This window comes from Phymastichus coffea, unplaced genomic scaffold (assembly GCF_024137745.1).
Source record: "Phymastichus coffea isolate CEN01 unplaced genomic scaffold, Cenicafe_Pcof_1.1 PCOF00036, whole genome shotgun sequence".
Classification (NCBI taxonomy): domain Eukaryota; kingdom Metazoa; phylum Arthropoda; class Insecta; order Hymenoptera; family Eulophidae; genus Phymastichus; species Phymastichus coffea.
In genome coordinates, this window is record NW_026706847.1 from 2,129,419 (window position 1) to 2,150,127 (window position 20,709).

General features: G+C 43.3%; 1 protein-coding gene across 1 annotated transcript in view; it reads left to right on the forward strand.

The window, feature by feature from the left end:
- The window catches only part of LOC131663503 (pikachurin-like), a 113,524-nt gene that overhangs the window by 57,678 nt on the left and 35,137 nt on the right, over positions 1-20,709 (forward strand). Inside the window, exons 6-7 of the mRNA XM_058933953.1 lie at positions 15,897-16,098; positions 19,835-19,979. Of these exons, the coding sequence (XP_058789936.1) occupies positions 15,897-16,098; positions 19,835-19,979 (347 nt within the window). The remainder of the gene's footprint in view (positions 1-15,896; positions 16,099-19,834; positions 19,980-20,709) is intronic.

Here is a 20,709-nt window from a genome sequence, read left to right on the forward strand (position 1 = left end):
AACGTGGCACGGCAGCCTTCGTCGTCTTTTTTCCGTGGCAGCAGATGTGACATGGATGCGCCCTCCCTACTTCTCGCGTCTGACTTTGATGACGGCTTCGGACAGCGAAGAACCTTAGCAATTTAGATTGACGTTTATTTTCTACGATCGTAGGACCAAGGCAATGTAGGTTGCCGAGTGTTGGGACTGACTCCGACGGCAAAATCATTTGCCCACACTATAAACTACAAATTGGCCAACATTTCGTTCCATATCTGCTCGTCGTACTTGTCGGCATGGTTACAATGAGCAAATACCGCCATTCATGCGAAAACTTGTGTGGGTTTGTCATATTAATTCAATTATCACGACACTCGACGATTCCCATACTAACCGTGCCGGCTCCGTAAATGCGATTGTTGACCCTCGACCGCTCACTTCGCTGATACTTTACCCTGCTCGAACGAATTTTCCGCTTATTCCTTTCCGCCCTCTCGCATTTTCACATTCAAGGTCCTCTCATTGTAAACTCGCCGCGCGCAAACGTTCTTTCAAATGAAAGCACAGCTTTCTTTATCACCAGCATCGTAGGAATCACCCGTTGTCTCATTGTACGTAATATTAAAAAAAACATTTCTCAAGCAAGAAAATATGCCAACCGTACACGCGTTTGTCCTTATTAAATGAAAAACTATTGTACCCGCAGCCTCATTTCAGGGTCTCAAAAGAGTTTATATTTCAGAAACACAATGGCGTTGCATCAAAAAGCATCGACCATTGAATGGCGACATTGTAACACCTTTCACGAGCAGCAGCACCGCTCGCGGGAAAAACAGTTGCAATTTTTTTTTGTTATTTGGCTCGACCGTCTCTCCTCCCTCGATGCGAGAATTCATCTCTATTGCTCCCGTTCCTTTTTGCACACGGACCATAACGTCTGCGCGCAGCTTTTTTTCTCCTTTATCTCACTCTCATCCGCCCCCATTGTTAAGACTTTCTCTCGAGATTTCTCTCAAGGCATCCATCGTCGGTCTAGTCCTGCTCTACGCCCCGGACAATTACAGTAATGACCGGCAACAAAGTTTTATTACGTTTTCCTTTTGCTTTCTATGCGCAGGCTTCTATATCACGCCGCGGGATCGTTATGTACTCCCGTGGACTATGGTGTGGTAGCGAAAGCGCGTCGATCGATAACGACGCCGCGCGCACAGCAGGCTAGAAAGCAGTGAGAAAAAAAAGGAAAGATAAGTTTTATGCGCGGCTACGGCGCAACGCCCTGCCAACCAATTTATGCGCTCTTGCTCCGCGCTGCAGCATATAGCGCGCGAGTCCTGTATTTACCTGCACCATGGAAATTTAAGGGCCCGACAAAATCTTTTTCGCTTTCTCTTTTTTTTTTCATCGTGGCTGGAGTTTTTCACAGAATCCAATCCTTTTCACTATGTAGTACAGTATTTTATGCGTTACGTTTTACAAGAGCAGTAGATTAAAATCGTTCGCGAATTAAGATAATTAATTAATTGTCATTGAGAATTATTGCACGAATTCTGTATTACGTGAAAATGAATGAGTAGCATAATAGTGGCACTGAATTCATGATTAATATCGATATTACATTACACACGTCCAAATTATTGAAGAGCGCCTACGCATTCATCATTACAATTCCTATATGTCATTACACTTTTCAATCCAATAATTATACCTCTCAATCAACCCCACAAATCCATTTGCCAATAACCGAAAAAAAGAACGTATATTATATACAATAATCTCCTTAAAGGAGCTCAGTGGAAAAAGAAACGGCGTACGCGAGTGGCCGGAATTGATTTCAGAGAAACGGACTCGTCACTGCTACTGCTGAAGTCGTAAAAAAATAGCACGGCGGAGAAAATCGCGCTAAATTCCAACAGCAGCAGGATCGAAAGCGTAACTTTTATTTTGCACGTAGTGTGCTGGCGCCGAAGTCCAAAAGGACGAGCATTTCCAACCACCGCCACTCTGTTCCTTCTCTCTCCTTTGTCTCGCTCCATTTGTGTCGACCTCTCTCTCTCTCTCTCTCTCGCCCTCTCTTTATATACGCGCGCGTGTTCGGGTAAAACAAAACAACGTGACAAAAAGGAAAAGGATTTTCCTTTTGTCCTGCGGTTACGCTAATCTTCCCTTTCACGTGCCTGCAAATGTACTTCCCCGTGAAATTATGTCTGTCGCAATTCTCTCGGGGATGACTAGTAATTTATAGTAAATAAGAATCTACTGATCTCAGCGTTATACCATTTAAGTTGGTTAAGTTCTTCTGTTGCTGGTGATTCTTTAATATACAGGATGATCATCGAAAACGTATTGCATTCTGTTCACAATTACTCAACGCCCATTCACCTGTAAGACTTTCAATTGAACGCATTAATTACACAGATTTGCAAAATAAGGGGTTGGTAATTATTCTTGGCCAACTGAAAGTCATTCTTTACGTAGAATTCGAATACGAAGTCAGAATTTGTTCGTCGTTTCAGGCCTCAATGGAAAAAATGATATCTTAAAGCTTAAAAATGGATTTTGAAGAGTAAAAATAGACTTTTCAGATAATACTACTCGTTTTTAGAAAACTTTTCGCCTTGTTACGGAACCTCAAGTATAGCAAAAAATCGACCTTCTTCGCCTCTTTAGGTTAGGTTATCTAAAAAACCTAAAGTCATGGGCAAATTCTGAGTTCTGATTCGAATTCTATGCAAAGAATTATACTTCGGAAATGACTCTCAGTTGGGCAAGAATAAAATCATGTAGATCTGTGTTATTATTCCACATTAAGAAATCTTATCAAGTTCCCAACCATCTTGAATATATTGATGTCTATCCGATTACTGATTTATAATTTAATCGGCTGCCATTCCAACGTAATAACATACTACCACGATTTATATTCCACATGGCAGAGAGTGAATCAATAATTATATCGTCATCTTGCACAAGATATTATTCAAAAAGAGAATAAATATTTAATTCTCACGAGCTGAAATCAATCATGAATAAATTTCCAGCTAAGCGGCGGGGAAAATCAAGTCGGGGCGTATAATAATTAGTATTAACCAAAAAGCCCCGCGGAGCAAGTAGATAAAACAGCGCATGGTCAGGCAATCAATAAAGCGAACAAAAAGAGAGGCTAAAATATGTTGTATGCCGCATACATTTATCATACACGATGTCACTCGGCGACGCAGGTAGGATACTCACACATCACAGTTGGCCAGATAGTGGGCTTCGCGTCTGTTCCAACGTCGTATCAAAAACAGCTACCGCGAGCCCTGCGCCCATCAGGAGGGGAAATCTCTCTACCGCGTTTTACACGCGCGTCACTCCTTTGCCTTTTGCCCCTTCCCCCTCGTCGCGCATACATAATGGAAGACTGGCTCGAGAAGAATGCCAAGGAGAGAGACCAGCGTACACGTACGCGTGTGTACCTTTTGCTTCCTTCGCCTCGTCGTTCCCCCATCGCTCTTCCTCACCCTCTCTCCCTCGTCTCTTCAACGTCTACACGCGTATCGGGTCGATAATGTAAGCTCCTGGCGTATAGCTTTGGCTTCGCCTCCATTAAAGGCGAACGAGCGCGCGTGCCACCTTTTTTTCTATCTCTCTCTCTCTCTCTCTCTCTTCGTCCCCATACCTACCACCCTGCGAGTTGCCTTTTCTGGGGGGGGGGGGGGGGGTCGAGAGAAGCCGGCTTTTTAGCTCTTTCTCTCGCTTTTATCGATCTTTACTTACTTCCTTTTTTTTCTTCGACGAGCGTTCGCTCGTGAAATTAGTTCACCTGCAGTAGAGACGCTCTCGTTTAATTAGTTAATAGTGCGTAAAAATCGACGAGACTTGAGCCTTTAAAAGATGCACTATATACGTGTCGTTTATTAAAGTATTTAATTTTATTCGCGGACACCTATTCCCGCGCCTAGCGAGCAACGGGGCTGTATAATTGAACTTTCGCAGGACCCAATATGAAAAGTTATAACTCAGTTGTACTGCACTTGGACAAACAGACGCACTACGGGCCAAACTAATCAATAGTTTGGACAGTTTCAAACTTACTCCGACTTTGCCTAATTAAATTTTCGACAGCCTCTCTCGTCGGCTTTGAATAGAAATCAGCGTAGGAGCATTAACGGAACGTCGCGCGTTTTTACTGCAACGTCAACTGCAATAAATAACACCTCAAGAATATTACGGGGACGGCGCGATATTATCTCCGCCTTAAAATACGTTGGCCGTTTCTCTACCACAAACACCCCATGAACGCACCCTCGAAAATTTCCGTTCCTCCGCCCGAAGAGAAAAAAGCCCATCCTCGCTGGAATATTAATTTGATATCACGTGCTCGGGCCATTAACCCAAGCCTACGCTAGGCATTTTCAGTAGCGAAAATTTCGCAAATTATTACTGCGGACGGCCAACAATACGACGTGAACTATATTCTGCGCTACCTTAGTTTCCCAACGAAGGACGAGATAAGCGCCAGCAAGGATGGTATACGTGCCGCGAGTTGAGTACTGAAATAGAGCGTGATAGAGACGGACGCTCGGGACAACAAGGACCGCAGGGAGCTCTAAGCCTGTGCATCGGATTATTTCACGGCCTCGTGAATTTTCAGATAAACACAAACATACACACGCAAACTCGTTATTTTTCATCCAAGAGAGAAAGAGAGAAAGAGAGAGGGAGGGTGCGGGAGATGACATTAAGATATGCTTTCGTTCGCGAGTTATGGCTGTTTACTCGACTCGGCGCGCTCTATCTACGATTTCAAATTTGCGCGCGCGTATTTTTGAAGGTCGACGAGAATAAGGCGGAGGAGCGCTAAGCAGCTGCATACGCAAAAATCACGTAATTATCGAAAAGCGTGGGAACGCAGACATGCTAAGAATTATAGATTGCGGTTTCATCGAAGGGGGAAATGCTACTCATCTTTCACCGAGAAGATGTTTAACAACAGTACAAACACACGAGAGAGCTCGGCTGTAACAATTAGCACGTATCAGCAACTGTTTACTCTTTGCGCAACGCAACGACTGATAGGTTCACTTGCCGTTGAATTTTATACCTATAGCGTTTTTACTCAACTGTAATAATAAATTTAGTATCATTAATATTATTATTATTATTATTATTATTATTATTATTATTATTATTATTATTATTATTATTATTATTGTTCTTATTATCATTATTATTATTACTATTATTAGGTATCAAGGGAAGATATTTTCGCGACGAATTTTGAACTTTTCTCATTTGTCCTTATGTCATAATACTAATTTTATTCGAGTTTATTTTATTATGATATTAAAATGATTTGATATCCAAACAACATACATTTATCCAAATGTTGGTAAACTGCCCACGCAAAGGCACGATAGATTATCGGCACTTTTGCATTAAACTATATGAATAAAGAGTTAATCGACAGATGCATGCCGAAAGAACTTATCAATAGTCTATATAAACTAGGATATTACGAAAAGACCTTTTTTCTAGGTATGCAAAGAAGTGTAGCTATCACGGGATTATTTGGAAAAGAGGATGTTTACATTTCTGAATCATGCGTGAAACGTAAAACAGAAATCGATATTTAAAATATGATAACTGAAATAATTAAGTTTATCGTGGTTGATTATCATATTTTCTTGCTGACTTTGCACAGACATTCAAAACTGTGGTATATTAAACATAATTTTTATATTTCTTCATAATTCATTATTAACTTTCGTTATAGTTCCATTTTTGGTATATATATATATATGCTCGAGTGAGAAAGATATTGTGGCAGGATTTGGCTTATTTAAGCGCTGGAAGTTTTTAATAGAATAAATGATGAATCGAATGGTGTATTAAATTTGCGTGTTCACAGAGAGTTTGAATAGCTTAAATGCATACATCCGCGAAAGAGCAGCTCGACTAGCTGAATAATTCGGCCATCTGGGCGTAAAACGGATTTAGACTTCGGGAATGATTGAAATCAATGGAACTGCCAGTGCTTGATAGCGCGAACATTATACCACAGCGTCGCACCACTATAGCACACGTAAATTCAAAATTCGAGCATAGCTCTAGATTGAGCGCAGTCTCATATTTTTAGATTTTTGGTTAACGAGACACATGGAATTGGCGCAAGTTGGCTCTCGTGGGTAAACGCGGTTTTGCTGTAGCCACGTTTTCCAGGAAGAGAGCTTTACGGTCGGACTGTATACTAATTAAGCACGCTCGGGTTACTCGTGGAATATTGAAATTAGGTCGTATATATTTAGCAATGGGCAATCCGAGGCATTGTCCGTCAAAACGTCGTGTGACGTATTGATCAAAATGAAAGCCAGTAGGCGTTTCTCGCGAGCACACTTTGAAATTCCGACGGATCGTAAACGGACGATAAAACTTGCCGAAATGTACGAGCGTAATGGTCGTTGATAAAACAAAGAGTCCGTGTAATGTACTCAGTAGGAATTAGTTCGCCGATACATAAGAGGTCGCGTTACAGTCCCGTAAATTTCTCGGACACAAATGATATGTTCGCGACGCTCGCGCGAAGACAAACGAGATTTATAGCGTCTGAGGGAGAAAATTATATATATGTTTGATAGCGACGATGGCGTGTAGGTCGTAGAGTAGTAAGTCCCTCTCTCTTTCTCTCTCTCTTTTACCTTCCGATTTATCTTTCGATTACATCAGGATTCTTCCCTTGTACTCTGTTATAATCGCCTTAATTGGATGCCTATTGATAAAAGCGTCAATAATTCTGCTACCTACAATATTTTGAAAACTGGGGTACTTGAATATTTAGTGTCATATTTCCTGAAACTTAATCTTGATATAAGGCATTCTGCACGCGCTCTTACTCCGGTTGTTCTATCTTTCTTTCAACCTTCCTAGACCAAACACAAATACATACGAGAAATTCTTTAGCATACAAGCCACGAAATTGAGGGATACGCTGCCTTATTCGATTTGAATAAAACCCTCTACCAAATCGTTTCAATACTCGCTCTACGATTTCCTGATAAACGAAAATTATGACGTATTGGCGAGAATTAAACCCATTATCTGTATTTCACTGGGACGTCTAAATTGAAGTATAGTATTTAATTGTTTTATGTTTCAAATTCTATTTGCTTTCTTATATATTATAAATTATTTAATATATTTTAGTTTTATATCGAAACTTAATATGTTGTTAACTACAGTGTGAACAATGCACATTTAAATTGCTATCAATTCAACAAGTTGTGGTAAATTGTCAAATTTACTAATCGCTTTTCTCTAAATTAATCCATTTGCTCTCTACTAATAGTGCTATACGTTTCAAATCAACTTTGTAATAATTTCCGCAAGTTGTTGAAAATTGTCAGCTTGCACTGATCTCGTTTGCCTTAATTCATGCGACACACTATGTATTAAGGGCACGTAATAAGGACCATTCGAAACGCAGGAATCTCCTTCCCGCTTTCCCGTTCCCGAACGCGCGCGAGAACTCGACTGATATCTTGTTTTGGCCCGCAAAGTCGCGACGATGACTTTTCCAATAGAATGATTGATGTGGTACGGGACGCGACACTGGTCGTTCCGTCGTGACAAATTTCTCATCCCGGTGCGCATTGTTGCGCGAAGACGTACGAGAAAAGGCGAATGGAGCGAGCGGGCCGTGCAGCCGCGGTAATGGCCGGCGAAGTGAAAGCGCAGGCCTCGCGTGGCTCCGTACCATTCGGAAAGAGAAGAAAAATCCGGCGACTGATAAAAAGCAGCAGTGGCGCTTATAAATACGTCGTGGATTCGAGGGCTCGCGCACCTGTCCACAGACGCAGACAGACGTCCACCGAACCGACAACCTGTCGACCCGCGCGCGCGCGCGCTCCGGTATACATGGCGCGTTGGCATTACGACGACGAATACGCGACACGCGCGCGCAAGGATGTTAAATTCACTTGGAAAAGCTTGTCGGGAGTCGTGAAAAATGTGCGACGATCGACACGCCTTTTACAATTGCGCGTTGAGTTTCATGCGTGTCATTATATAGAAAATATTTTTTTTTTCTTTTTTGATAACCACTTACCCGTTATTTTCTCTCGACGTTTCCGTCTTTCGACGACGGCGTAAATACCAAACTCGACTGTGTTGCGTTTCGATCTGAAGTTTGAGAACGTACGCCACAAAGCATCTCGCGGCATAATTAGAAGATAGACCGCTGAAAATATCTCTCTGCCGCGGATATAACCGAAGACCACCAACGTACCACTCGTAATTAGCAAGAGAGTAAGCGAGGATGCAATAACATCGTAGCTCTCGTTTAGCCTAGCTCATAATGCGGTCGTGCATATGCATGCGTTCACGTTCGACTCATCTCAATCGTTGCAGTCGAACGCATATATACAGAGCGAGAGAGAGAGAGAGAAAGCTAGAGGCGGTAGGTGTATAGCGAGCAAGCTGTGCTCGCGCTCGTGCGACTCTCTTAGGGCACTCGCAAACACAATTTGCCGCGTCACAGCGGATAGTTCATCGATTAGGAGGGAGCGTTAAACTCGCCACAGGTTGCAACGACTATATAGCCGCCGCGCCGCACTCATAACTACTGCCGCCGTGATATAACCTCCCGCGCAATTATTCTCGCGCGTTTCATCGTTTGACTGGCGACTACGACGACTCGTCGGATGCCGTGTGCGCAGGCCTGCCATTTGACGTGGCAAAGGACTTTTGCGCGGCGGCACGACTGCTGCTTGCCTTTACATCGTTCAAAGCGCGAACGCCAGCACAGTTGAAGTCTCTTTGTACTTATCTATCGGATTACCTTCGTAACCATCGCGCATCGTCGGCTCGGCTAAACGCTGGCTAAAAACTTTTGTTCTCGCCCCTCCCCCTCCTCCGCGAGACCAAGTTACAACGAAGTTAACGATACGCTGCAGACAGCATGCCAATGGCAATTGCGCGGAGTTGTTGGGATTTTCCCGTCGAGCAGTACGAAACTGGAATCGTCACGCTGACATGTTACAAAGCTGATTAAAATTGATGCCCAGTTCCGTCGACAACGGCAAAGTAATTACGATGGGAAGGGGCAAGTGCCATGAAAATCAACCGCAGAAATGCACGTAATTGAGCAATCTGTAATCAAACAGCGTACAAACAACCTTCCACCGAGGGATATGGAGAGTGAGAGAGAGAGAGAGAGAGCTAGCAATCACAAAATTTCAATTCCAAATCCTTCCTCATTACGGGTCTACGTACGACTAAAGCCGCGTACACGTACGCATCCTGTTCGCGGATTACGCGTGTGCCAGTGTGCCAGCGCTGGTTACAAACCTCCCCCGCGATGAGGGTTACGTCCCCGTCGTTCGAGACTACCATATCCGCACGCAAGCTCTGCACAACTATGCGTTGTTCTCTCTCTCTCTCTCTCTCTCTCTCTCTCTCTCTCTCTCTCTCTCTCTCTCTCTCTCTCTCTCTCTCTCTCTCTCTCTCTCTCTCTCTCTCTCTCTCCTCTTTTCTCCTTGTGTATGCGTTATAATTAACAGAGGCGAAAAGCGGAAAGGGCAAAAAAGATTCATGAGTCCAGGCTGGTGCTGCTGTTGCTACTGCTACTGCTACTGCTGCGTTTTATGGCGGCTTTATTGCTTGCTCGGGACGGCGGTGGAGGGAGAGGGGGGGCTTAGATATTAATTCGTATACCGCCTGTGCAATTAAGCTTGATTTTGTTTATGCGACAGATTTATGATGATTCGTGGAGATGACGGGTGATTCCTTTTGCGCCTGGCTTTTTTATTAGCTCGACTATTTATCAGTAGATGGAGTTATCCCCTGGGCTCTGCCGCTAGTTTACCGAAGTTTTCACGAGTGGCTAATATATTTCATTTAAAACGAAGCAATTCTACGTGAAAATCATTGCACGAATGCACAAACTTTGATACGTATGAGCTGTATCTATCTTGATTAATATTTACTTAGTACCTGAGCTATTTTACAACATTAATAAGCTTCGTTAAGCATATCGGTATATTTTGATGTAAATTCATCGTACTCCAAGAAGAAACAATTTGAAACTGTAATATCCCGGTGAATGCTGGGTATTCATGTACTATTATAATAACAGTGTCGGAAATACAGTCTCATATAATTTATAGAACGATCCGGAGATGCGCGCGATCTCATGAAATATGAGTCGGGAGCTCGTAGATTGAAACGTATTTAAGCGCACTTTAATCGGCTCTCATAGCAATGTACGATTTTTTTTGTCTAAACACAAGCTGACGCTAGGGAGCTTTGGGATTTAGCTGGCGGTATTACGTATGCGAGCTACGTTATTTATAGGATCGAAGTATACTCAATTCGAGAGAGAGAGAGAGAGAGAGAGAGAGAGAGAGAGAGAGAGAGAGAGAGAGAGAGAGAGAGAGATGGTGGGGAGGAATGGAGGGGGTGGTTGAATTAATCGGTTGAGGAATTGCTGCGGTCGTTCGGGTTTACCACCATCGCTTATAGTTGTCGTTAGTCGGGCGTATTGTGTGCGCGCAGGGGGCAACGATTTGGCGTGCAAAAATGATGGCTTGCGGATGAATAAATATGTCCCTCTTTTGGAGTATTGTTCGGCGAGGGACGGTAATTTTGTAAAATTAAACGTGGTAATGGATGTTGTACGAAATATACGGGAAATAAGCTGCACTTGCTTCTGCGATCTGTCGATTATACAAGTCACTGAATTAAAATACCGTATTACGTGGTTCAGTAGTTATACCTAGGGGTATCCGATTCTGTTCGTGCTCTCCAGAGCTAGTGCAGTGTAAATTAATATAAACATCAGCTTATGAGAAAATAGCGAACAAAATCTGAACTATGAAAATAGAAAACGTAAAATCTGATCCCTAGCAAATTACTGTCATAACTGCCATTTGTCGCACTGTCTTTACTTGTCACGTGGTCTCGTGTCTGTCAAAATCACAGTTTGAAGCTATTATTCTATAATAACTCGCCTGCCTGAAACTGAAGCGAGTCGCATTACCAATGACAAACATTGCCAATTCCACCAAGCGAACGTTATTTATAAATCATAATGCTGGATGTTGGCGACACATCGTTTTCATAAGATAGAAAATAGGAATATTCAATAACAGCTGAACAGCAATATCTACCGTAGAAAGCTCTGAAAAGAAATCAGGTCACGTGCAAGAGTCGCACAAGTTTGAAGGCGAGCACGGTGTCCGTGCACGTGTGCGGGTCAGTTGCTTCGGCGTGACATTAGCACATTCAGTACATATACGTCGGAGGCGCACGTTGCGTCAACGAGCTATATCGCACCTGACACGAGAGCTTCGGATTAAGGACTATCCGTTATATATGCATATACATAGTTGGGAATCCGCTGGCTGCATCGGTGACCACCTGACCAGTAGCCGACCCACGAGTTTATGATTAATTATTATACACGAAAGTGAGAGAGAAAGAGAGAGAGAGAGAGAGAACTTTGGCTTAGGAAAACGCTTCTCTTGCGGTTAACCCGAGTGAAATCCTTCCGAGTTTTGAAAGTCGAGTTTAATCATTCTCGAAGCTCTCGAAAACTCGAGTGACTTTTATTTATTTCTTCTCGGTTAATGGAGAAACACAGCTATGTACAGAGTAATGTTCGCTCACTTGTGGTGTATCACGCTACAGTTGGAATTTCATCAAGAACCTCCGGGGAAACAGTGCGCGCGAGGCTTCTTAAAGTGCAGACAACTCACACGCACCTAGCTCGTTAAATAATTCCATATTGCCTCTTACTTCGGAAAAATCAAGACTAGCGCGAAACATCAGCTTGACTCGATGCCTGATTTCACGTGAAGCGAGTTTGTTGTGTTTGCCATTTTACATTATTAAAATTGCAAATGTGCACATGACTGAATATTGAACTGCTTGTTAATTTCGTTGCGCGATGCCAAACGATTTTAACATTAAAATGTATTTTAATAAATAACTCGGTTATAGCAGCATGTCAATGCCAATCGAATTCTCATCGTATAAAAGAGAAACTACCAGACGGCGAACAGTATTCGTTCAGAGATTTATATTCGATAAACTTTTTCAGGCTTAATTTGCATAAAAGGAAGTTGTCGTGCGCCCGTGCAGATCAATCAAATTAACGTCACGTAGGAATAACGGGAAACCGTTACTTTCATAAAGCCTGGCAAATTCCGAGACCTCTGACCAAATAAAAGCGAAACAGAAAAGGAATACGAGTCATACAAAAAGCTGAGAGAGTCTGTTAAAATCGAATCCTCGTCTATTCTCTCGATTTTTTAAGAGGAAAATCATGTTACATGCTAGAAAGGTCTCGCAAGGATATCGGGTATTACAAAAAATAGCCACTTGGTATAGAAAAGCAACCCTCCTCCTCTTTTTTTTTTGTTCTCTCTCGCTCGGTAAAACAAGTTCAACGGATATTAAAATTCCCGACAGGAAAATGGTTGTTTTATTCGCAGCAAAGTAGTATTACGATGCGATAAGAGCGAGCCCGAGCGGAAAAAGAGAGTAGGAGGCATTCTCGTAGAAAAATGACTTCCTGTGATTTCGCGTTTAATGTATCGACTTATAAGAAAAAAATAATAATCTGATTGATAATCGAGCGTGAAGAAAAACACTTTAATTAATCCTACAAAACTTTCGCCTCGAGCGTACAACTTTTAAAATCCTCGGAAAGTTCCCGTCTCAACTTTGTAATTATCCGATTCAAATTGCGAGGGAGTGAACAACTTTCTTTTATTTCCTCCTCGAGGCTTCCGGCAACATACTTCAAAAGTAAAACAAGCGGAAGAATTCAGCGCTCGTAGGCTTATTCCCATCCTAAAATCGAAAGTCTGGCACGGCATCGTTCATTCGCGAGACTACGTACGAGTTCGCCGCGCATTCGCGGGAATCCTATTTACTCCCCTCTATATCTTTATGAAATCGAACGTGAGTTGGGATGGGCAGAGCTGGAGCTTTTCTTCGTCTTGGAGCGATTGGTAGAGATGGGCGATAAGTCAGAGGAGAGAACGGCTCAATTGGCGCGAGAACCACTTCGTCTTGCCAGAAACCTGATATAAGACACTTGCCGATTGGACCTTTTTTTTTCTTTATTTCTCGTCTAGGTGCACTTTATTTATGTCGTTATGTCTCACTGGCACTTATCGCGTGGGGATTTTGGCCGTTTCGTGTGCTTTCCGCTCGATCGGTGGTAATCGTGAAGGCATTTGATATCGCCGACGATTATTAGTGAAGTATCGGAAGTCGGTCGTTCGCATTTTTTCTTTTTCAGTGCAACTTTCAATATACGTTAAATTAAGCTAACAATTAAAATGCCAACGAAAACCAAGTCTGCGTATCGCTGTAGTTCGTTAAAGAACATTCTAAATTATATCTTTCAGCTTGACGTAAAATTCTCTACTGAAGAAAAGAAAACTGCGCTGAACTCCCTTGTTTAAATATTAACTTTTCATTTGCCCGAAAAACATTCAACTTCTGTCGCGAGAAAATGTTCTCGCGCTATCGTAAAACATTTCATAATCACCGGCAGCCGACGGGTGCAATTTTTGCGAAAGAAAAGCAAAAGAAAAAAAGAAGACGAGACGACGTTATAGCAGGTAAACGACTTGTTATGACGCGCAGCACAAAGAGAACGTCGAACGAAACAAGTGGCTTAAAAGCAAAGAGCAGCCCGCTCGAAGCGCTATATTCTCGGGGCCTCGAAGGTCCACGTTTGAAATGCAATAACCCACGACTAAAAATACAGCCGGGCAGCACGGCGAAATTTCAATAAGTCGGGCCGCGCGGCATGGATGTGTATGCGCAGGCGAAAGCGAAAATCTGCCCTCACTCCGTTCTAGTGAGCAAATCTGCACGGCCAAGTAAGAAGGGCCACGAGATACGGTCTTGCCGGCACGTATACGCGGCTACACGCATCGAGTTTCCATTTCTCGCGTGCCTGCGCGCAGCGGCGGCAGCGGCGCGTCACGCAGCGCAAGAGAAGCTGAGCCCACGTCTTCGTCCCCCGATTTATCGGTGGCTGGGTGGGGCTTGATCCTCACTTTCCACGTGATTGATATGACCTTTTGCTTTCTCTCTCTATCGTGCAAACGCATATGGGATCAGCGGGAGGGCTTCGCCGTGCAATTTTCTTTTCCTTCCCCGCGGACGTAACGCCTGCTCTTTCCTCGTTCGGCCGCCGGGCTCGCCTCTACTTTTCCCTTTTGCGCGTACAGCTGTCTCTGTCGAATACTCGCATGACAACGCAAGGGCTTCCTCGTTCCTTCGGCGATTGCGTGTGTGCGAGACAGAGAGGAAGAGACACAGAGAACGAGGGAGGCCTGCGACTTTGTTGAGCTGCGCGACACCGCGCGATCGTCGGAATTTTTCGTCACAAAAGAGCTGCTACGGGAGTGCGCGGAACAAGAAAAGGGGCGATCGTTGGCAATAGAAGGGTGCTTGGGCAGATATGGAAGCAAGATCGACTACCGAGATGTATATTTATGCGTCTGCATTGTCGTTGTCTGCTTATTTCTACGCGTCCGATATTTTTCTAGCAGTGTTATCATTTCACATACACTTCGATCAACAATAAATAATCGCCTGTACGTAATAACACATCTTTGACGGAAAAGGAAATAAGTGGAAATATTAACTTCCGTATTTCAGTGATCGAACAAATATGTGCGGAAACAGACGCAGAAGCAAACGTTCGTACGAAAAAAAGTATAGGGGGCTCGATAGCAGGCGTGGAAAGCAGTCGGAAAAAGGTACACCTCGCGTAAAAGAGCAAACGAAGCGTGGCATCACTGTCGGCATACAATATCTCAAAATTACAAAAACTGCCATTCTCCGTTTAATAAAGAAAAGAAGAATATCCCTGGCAGAGCAACGAAAAAATGAAGAGCACTCGTAAACTGCGAGCGCGCGCACACAATATTCCCATTGCACTTTGAAACAACACAGCGAAATTGAACGGCAAACGCTCGGCGAGAGTACAATTCCCCAGCGGCTCTGAAGTTCTTGATCCGCGTACATCTCGAGAGCGGCGGCCGAGCAGAACGGCACACAAAGTGAGCAGCTCGCGAATTGCAGCGGAGAAGAGAGCCGCTCAATTCGTGTATAAGCGGCCGCAAAGTCGCCCCAATGATAAATCCTAGCCTTATCCGCGCTCGCGAGCTCGCCTCTTTCACCTTTGTCTCTTGCGCGGAATCTCCCGTCGTTCCAGTTTCCCGCACTTCTATGACGCGAATCCCACAGCGAAAGTGCACCGTGCGCTCGGCGCGAACGTGGCCGCGGCAAAGTTTTCACTCTGTGCGAGCCGCTGTGCAATTGTGTTGCGTTGACTCGCGCGCGCGCCAACGATTAATACCTTTTTTCACTCGAGCTTTACGATGAGCTCTTGTTGGTCGTCCGAGTATCGATGAAGCAATTACATCGTTCGACAGAGCGCAGACCTGAACAAAGACGACGGCTCGACTGCTTCCTCTGCGCAGGGTTCTTTCGTTTTGCTGGGTGTCATTTGTTCGGCAAGTAAAATCGCGGTGGACCGAAGGAAAATCGTACGGCGTATCGGAATAACGATAAAAGAAATGATGGCCGCTCGACGCGAAATAGCCGCGCGTGCGAGGCTCTCGGGGGCGGAGAAAAATAAAAAAAGAGAAAAACTTTGCTCATTGCGAAATATGAATAAAAGCAACGAGCTCCGCCGTCACCTTATTCCTCTCGCCGTCCGAAAGAGAAGGAGAAGAAAGAATAAGGCCATATCCAAGCAAGTCGACCTCGTAATCTTAATAGGCCAATAACCGTCGATATTCGTAGGAAAGAAAAAAGGAAACTTTTTTCGTTTCTTTACGATGCCAGCGCTTATACGAGCGCACTGATGACCCGACTCACGGGGATGCTTTTTTTCATGGTTGCAGACGAGGAGGTGAGGTCGCCACGGTTCACCGGTCTGGGTTGGTTAGCTTTCCCGGCGCTGCACGCCGCCTACAAGCACGTCCAGCTACAGCTCGAGTTCCGACCAGAAGCTTGGGACGGCGTACTCTTGCTTGCCGGTGAGAGGGACGATCTTCAAGGGGACTTCATGGCGCTCATCTTACATCACGGATACGTCGAGTTCAGGTGAGAGATATGCCTTTTTATGCGTGCGCGTGCACGTGCACTGCCTCGAGAGACGTGCTCGTCGAATTTCAATTTTCAGCGGATTATTGTCACCGACGAGCTTTATAAGAAATGCATTGTGCAATTTTTCGCGAATTATACGCTAAAAGCGCTCGTATGCCTACTCGTATATGGAAGGCGCCTGTGGAATCTTCATTTTTTGTCATATCGGACTCACGTCTTATCTCATCATTATTAGCGGTTATAAATTATTATCGTCTGTGGTAACGTAATCAATAAAAAATACACGACATTTATTATTTTAAGTTGCCTGGAAATAATACCGTGGCTAGCAATTTTTTCAAGTAGTCAATGTCTGCCTCGCTGTAATGTCATTTCATTCGGAGAAAGAAACAGTCAAATAATAAAATAATGAAAAATAACGTGAAATGAACGAAATCACGCAATTAAATGTCACGGGATAAGTAGAGCAAGCTTCGATATTTTTGCACAACGCGTTGAGCTTCGCCCAGCCGTAAGACTATCGCAAGTACGTTAAACATTTGAAAATATGATCGTGAGTGGATGAATCGCATCAACGATTTCGCACGAAAGGAGGCACGAATGTAAAATGTAATAACTATTTCAAAGAGAATTGCCGAGTGAACTGGAAATGAATGATATTCCAGTCTAATTCAACGGAGCAAATAACGTTATCCGCGAGAGGGGGAGAGCAATCACAGAGTTCAACTTAACTCATTGGCTCTTGCCTAGTTCACAAGTCAAATTGAATGATTAAAGGCTTTTTGGTAAGTAGCGCTAAAGGCCCAATTAATATATCGGAATGACAAACGGCACAAGGACATTCAACAGCGGCTGAAGTACGAATTCAACATTGCAAATTGATCGGCACCTCAGACCAATTTTGTAATAAGATCGAGCGACAATGGGCCATCGACATTTATTATATTCGACGATCGATAAGCAAAAAATAGGACCATCCGTCGACAAAAGAATAATCGCGGCGGACGAAAAAAGGGCAGCGAATGGAGTAACAGAAGTTGGCCGGCGTCCAAACGCGAATTTCATTTCCGATACAACTTTTCGAGCTATCGCGCTTTCGTTATATACGCGATGCGCGCGTCACGCTGCGGCGAGTGTCGATGCGCGCGTCGTTATTTTCAATGTGTATCCGAGTATCCGAGAGATCGCGGCGAACTATTGAAAATTTCTTTCGAGTAGCTCGGATAATTAACGTTTCTCCTTGATATCTGGGTCGTCGTCATTTCCGAATCGAGTATGCTTCGCGCACAGATATTGGAATCGAAAGGTCCTCATGGCGATTTCGCTCTTGTTGATACGACGCTAACGACCGAATTCGGATGGATATTATTTTTTGTATCGTCATGTTTTATCGTTCGGAGTGAATATCGTACGCGCGTATATCACATTTGTTTTTATGCGTAGGAGAAAGCTAGTATGAAGATATGGAAATTCTTTATCGAGCTCGCGCATTTCGAACCAAATTTGAAGAAAAAAAAACAAACAAACAAACAAGCGCGAAGATAAGTAGCAGGGTGTATATACGCACGAGGAAAGGACACAACAAAACGATCGCATTGCAAATGCATTTGTAAGATCCGCGGAAAGAAGCAGAGAGACAGTAATGGCACTCGTCGTCACCTCGACGACTAACACATGCAACGCGCTGAAAAGAAACGAGAACGCGCGCGCGAGATAAAAGACGCGCGGGCGGAGAAGAAGGAAACGAGGCCAAGTTTTCACTTTGGCGACATTAAGGTAAAGATAGATGCGCTCTCCCAGGCGCGCATTCCACATGCAAGTTCCGTTTGCGCGGCGCGGCTCCTGGAGAATTAATGCGCGACTGCGGTACACGTTGCTGCCACTGTCGGGGATAAGGAAAAAGCAAAATGAAATTGACGAGAGCTTCTTGCTCCTCGCCGGAGCGTTATAATGCTGTGTATGTTTTCGTAAAGTGGGGCGTGCATTTTAAATCCCTTCCTTTTTTCAGGACTGCACGAGAGGTAGAAGCTTGAATTTACTTTTCATCAATGTTGCCTGCGTTCTTTGATTAGCTCAGCTCCGATAAAGCGGCGACGGTTTGTTAATGTTGCATATATATTCAGGGACTTCGAATGGGAATCTATTTTTCGCGCGCTATTATTAATTTTCACGACAGCCACTCGTCATTATTTCGCTTGACTTATCGTAGCATGAATGATCGCAGGGGGAGCATAACTGTAGCGATAACCAACCGAACGTTATTGTAAGTAGAAAGAAAAAACGAAAACTATAGTACCATTCTGTATATCTGTTCCTCGTATAACAACGGTCCTTGCAAATTATTTTCGAGATCCGCAGTTTAGCATGTACAAACGAGGGTCGGCTCGTTTGATATCGATCTGGACATTTGTTTGCGGGCTAATCGGCCTGACGCCGGCGTTGACTTATACTACTGGCTGCTACTACTGCTTGCCTGCCTCGACAATTTCGGAAGTCTGCACGATTTATTTCGAACCAGCTGTTTTACCTACTGGGACTTTTAACGCGACTAGACGGACTCTCTCTCCCTCTCTCTCTTTCTCTCGACGTTTTATCACGCCTGCTGCTGCTGCTGCTGCTGCTGCTGCCGTACGATCCACTTGCCGTGAAACTGCGAGGGTATTTTGTGCCTTTGCCTTGATTTAAGAGATACTCCTTTCTTTTTCTCACTTCTTGCATTTTTATTGAATTTATGCGACGATAAAGTGTGCTTGGCTGGCTTTTATTGCATGATAGAACATTGATTCGCAGTGACATTTTGTGGTCAATTTTTAATTCTAACTTTTATAAATGTCAATGAGACTCATACATTGATAACAGAAAAACCTTTTTTCACGGGTATTGTGAGTTTATTCGACAAAATGTTTGCTGGTAGTGATATGATTAATATGGTCTGGACCTATTTTGAATCCCGTAGATATTCGATCTAAAAAAAGTGCTTTTTAATGATATTCTATAACTTTGATGGTTTACCTTTACGTACGTTTTTTAAGGCTAGTCTATCTTAATATCAGGCTTGTGAATTAACGATAAAATATGTTCACTAATAATTTCTTGCTCGCAAGAAATTGTTATATGTAAACCCAAAGATCCTTTTGAGCATACTTGTAATGAGCAACAATACCGTCAATATTTCCAGAATATAATAGAATTACCCTTATCAATATAATAAAATTACCCTTGTATGCAGAAAACATACAATTAAAATTTTTAAAAATTCAACAATGATATAATCAGAGATAAGCACCAATATTGCTATAACAATGTGAGAAATTTAAAATCAATTCCGACCAATTGTTATAACAATGTGTGGTGCTTGTCATTGATTACCACTACTGAATTGTTAAAAATTTGAGTTGTATGTATGTTTTTTGTGTAGCTTTGAATGAAGGGAATTCTATTGAATTTCCGATACCTTCGTGTTATAATTGTTGCTAAATTATTAATATTTCCGCGATTAGCTTCGACTAAAGGTATCAATCGACTTTATTTTATTTTATGGTCTCTTAATTGAAAATAAATCTATTTAACATTGAGAATGTAAGTTCTATGCGAATGAAAGTCACTGAAAATCATGTACCACATTAGTTCATGACACAGATTTTCCGACACGATATCAATATCATGCAAATGTGAAAAGCATTCAATATTTCCTGCAATTAATTAACTAGAGAATTCGTACTCTGTCTTTCAGATTTGACTGTGGTAGTGGCGTGGGTATTGTGAGAAGTTCCGAGACCGTCAAACTGAACGAATGGAATGTTCTGAATATCTACCGTCATCGCTGGGATGCGTGGCTGCAATTGAATCAAGAGAAACGCGTGCAAGGCAGATCAAAGGTGAGTACTTGAGCAACGAAAAGCCGCTCTGCGCTGAATAACTCTTTGCGACTAATGTGGCGTGGATGATTTTCAAAAAGGTCGCTGTTTCGGCGAACGATTTGTCGCTTGGGTATGCAGATTTTACGCGCAAAAATTATATACGTATAACTTTCCTTTGATGTTTGAAAAAATTTGCAAGAATCGAAAGCCGCTATCGTACCTCGAATAAATTCGTCACTAGTTAGACCGCCAATACGTTTTCATCGACCCAGCATAAAAAAAGAAGCTCTTTCTTCGGGCATCTGACGAATGAGACTCTTTGGTAGACACCATTTCAAGTATAATTGAGAGAGAGGCAAGCAGCAAAGAGGGGTGCTCCGCGCATTAAATGCATCAAAAAGATTTATCGAATGAAAGCAGAGGAAAATGCTGTGCCGATGCCGGGTCAAGTGTGGCTGTACTGTGAAAACATCGCGGGCACGCCGCCTTCAAAGCGTCTAATTACCCGCGCGCGCGCGCGAGAGAGAGAGAGAGAGAGAGAGAGAGAGAGAGAGAGAGAGAGAGAGAGAGCGAAGTGAAATCGCGCGTGCTAATGGGGCATCGGATGAATTTCCAAGAGGAGGCTTAGAATTCGAAACTTAATAATTAAACGCTCCTCGTCGGCGCGCTTTTTTTCTCCCCAAAGAGGTAGAGAAAGAGAGAAAGGATCTGCAAACGGCAACCTCGTTAAAAAAGGCTTGTAAGCTTC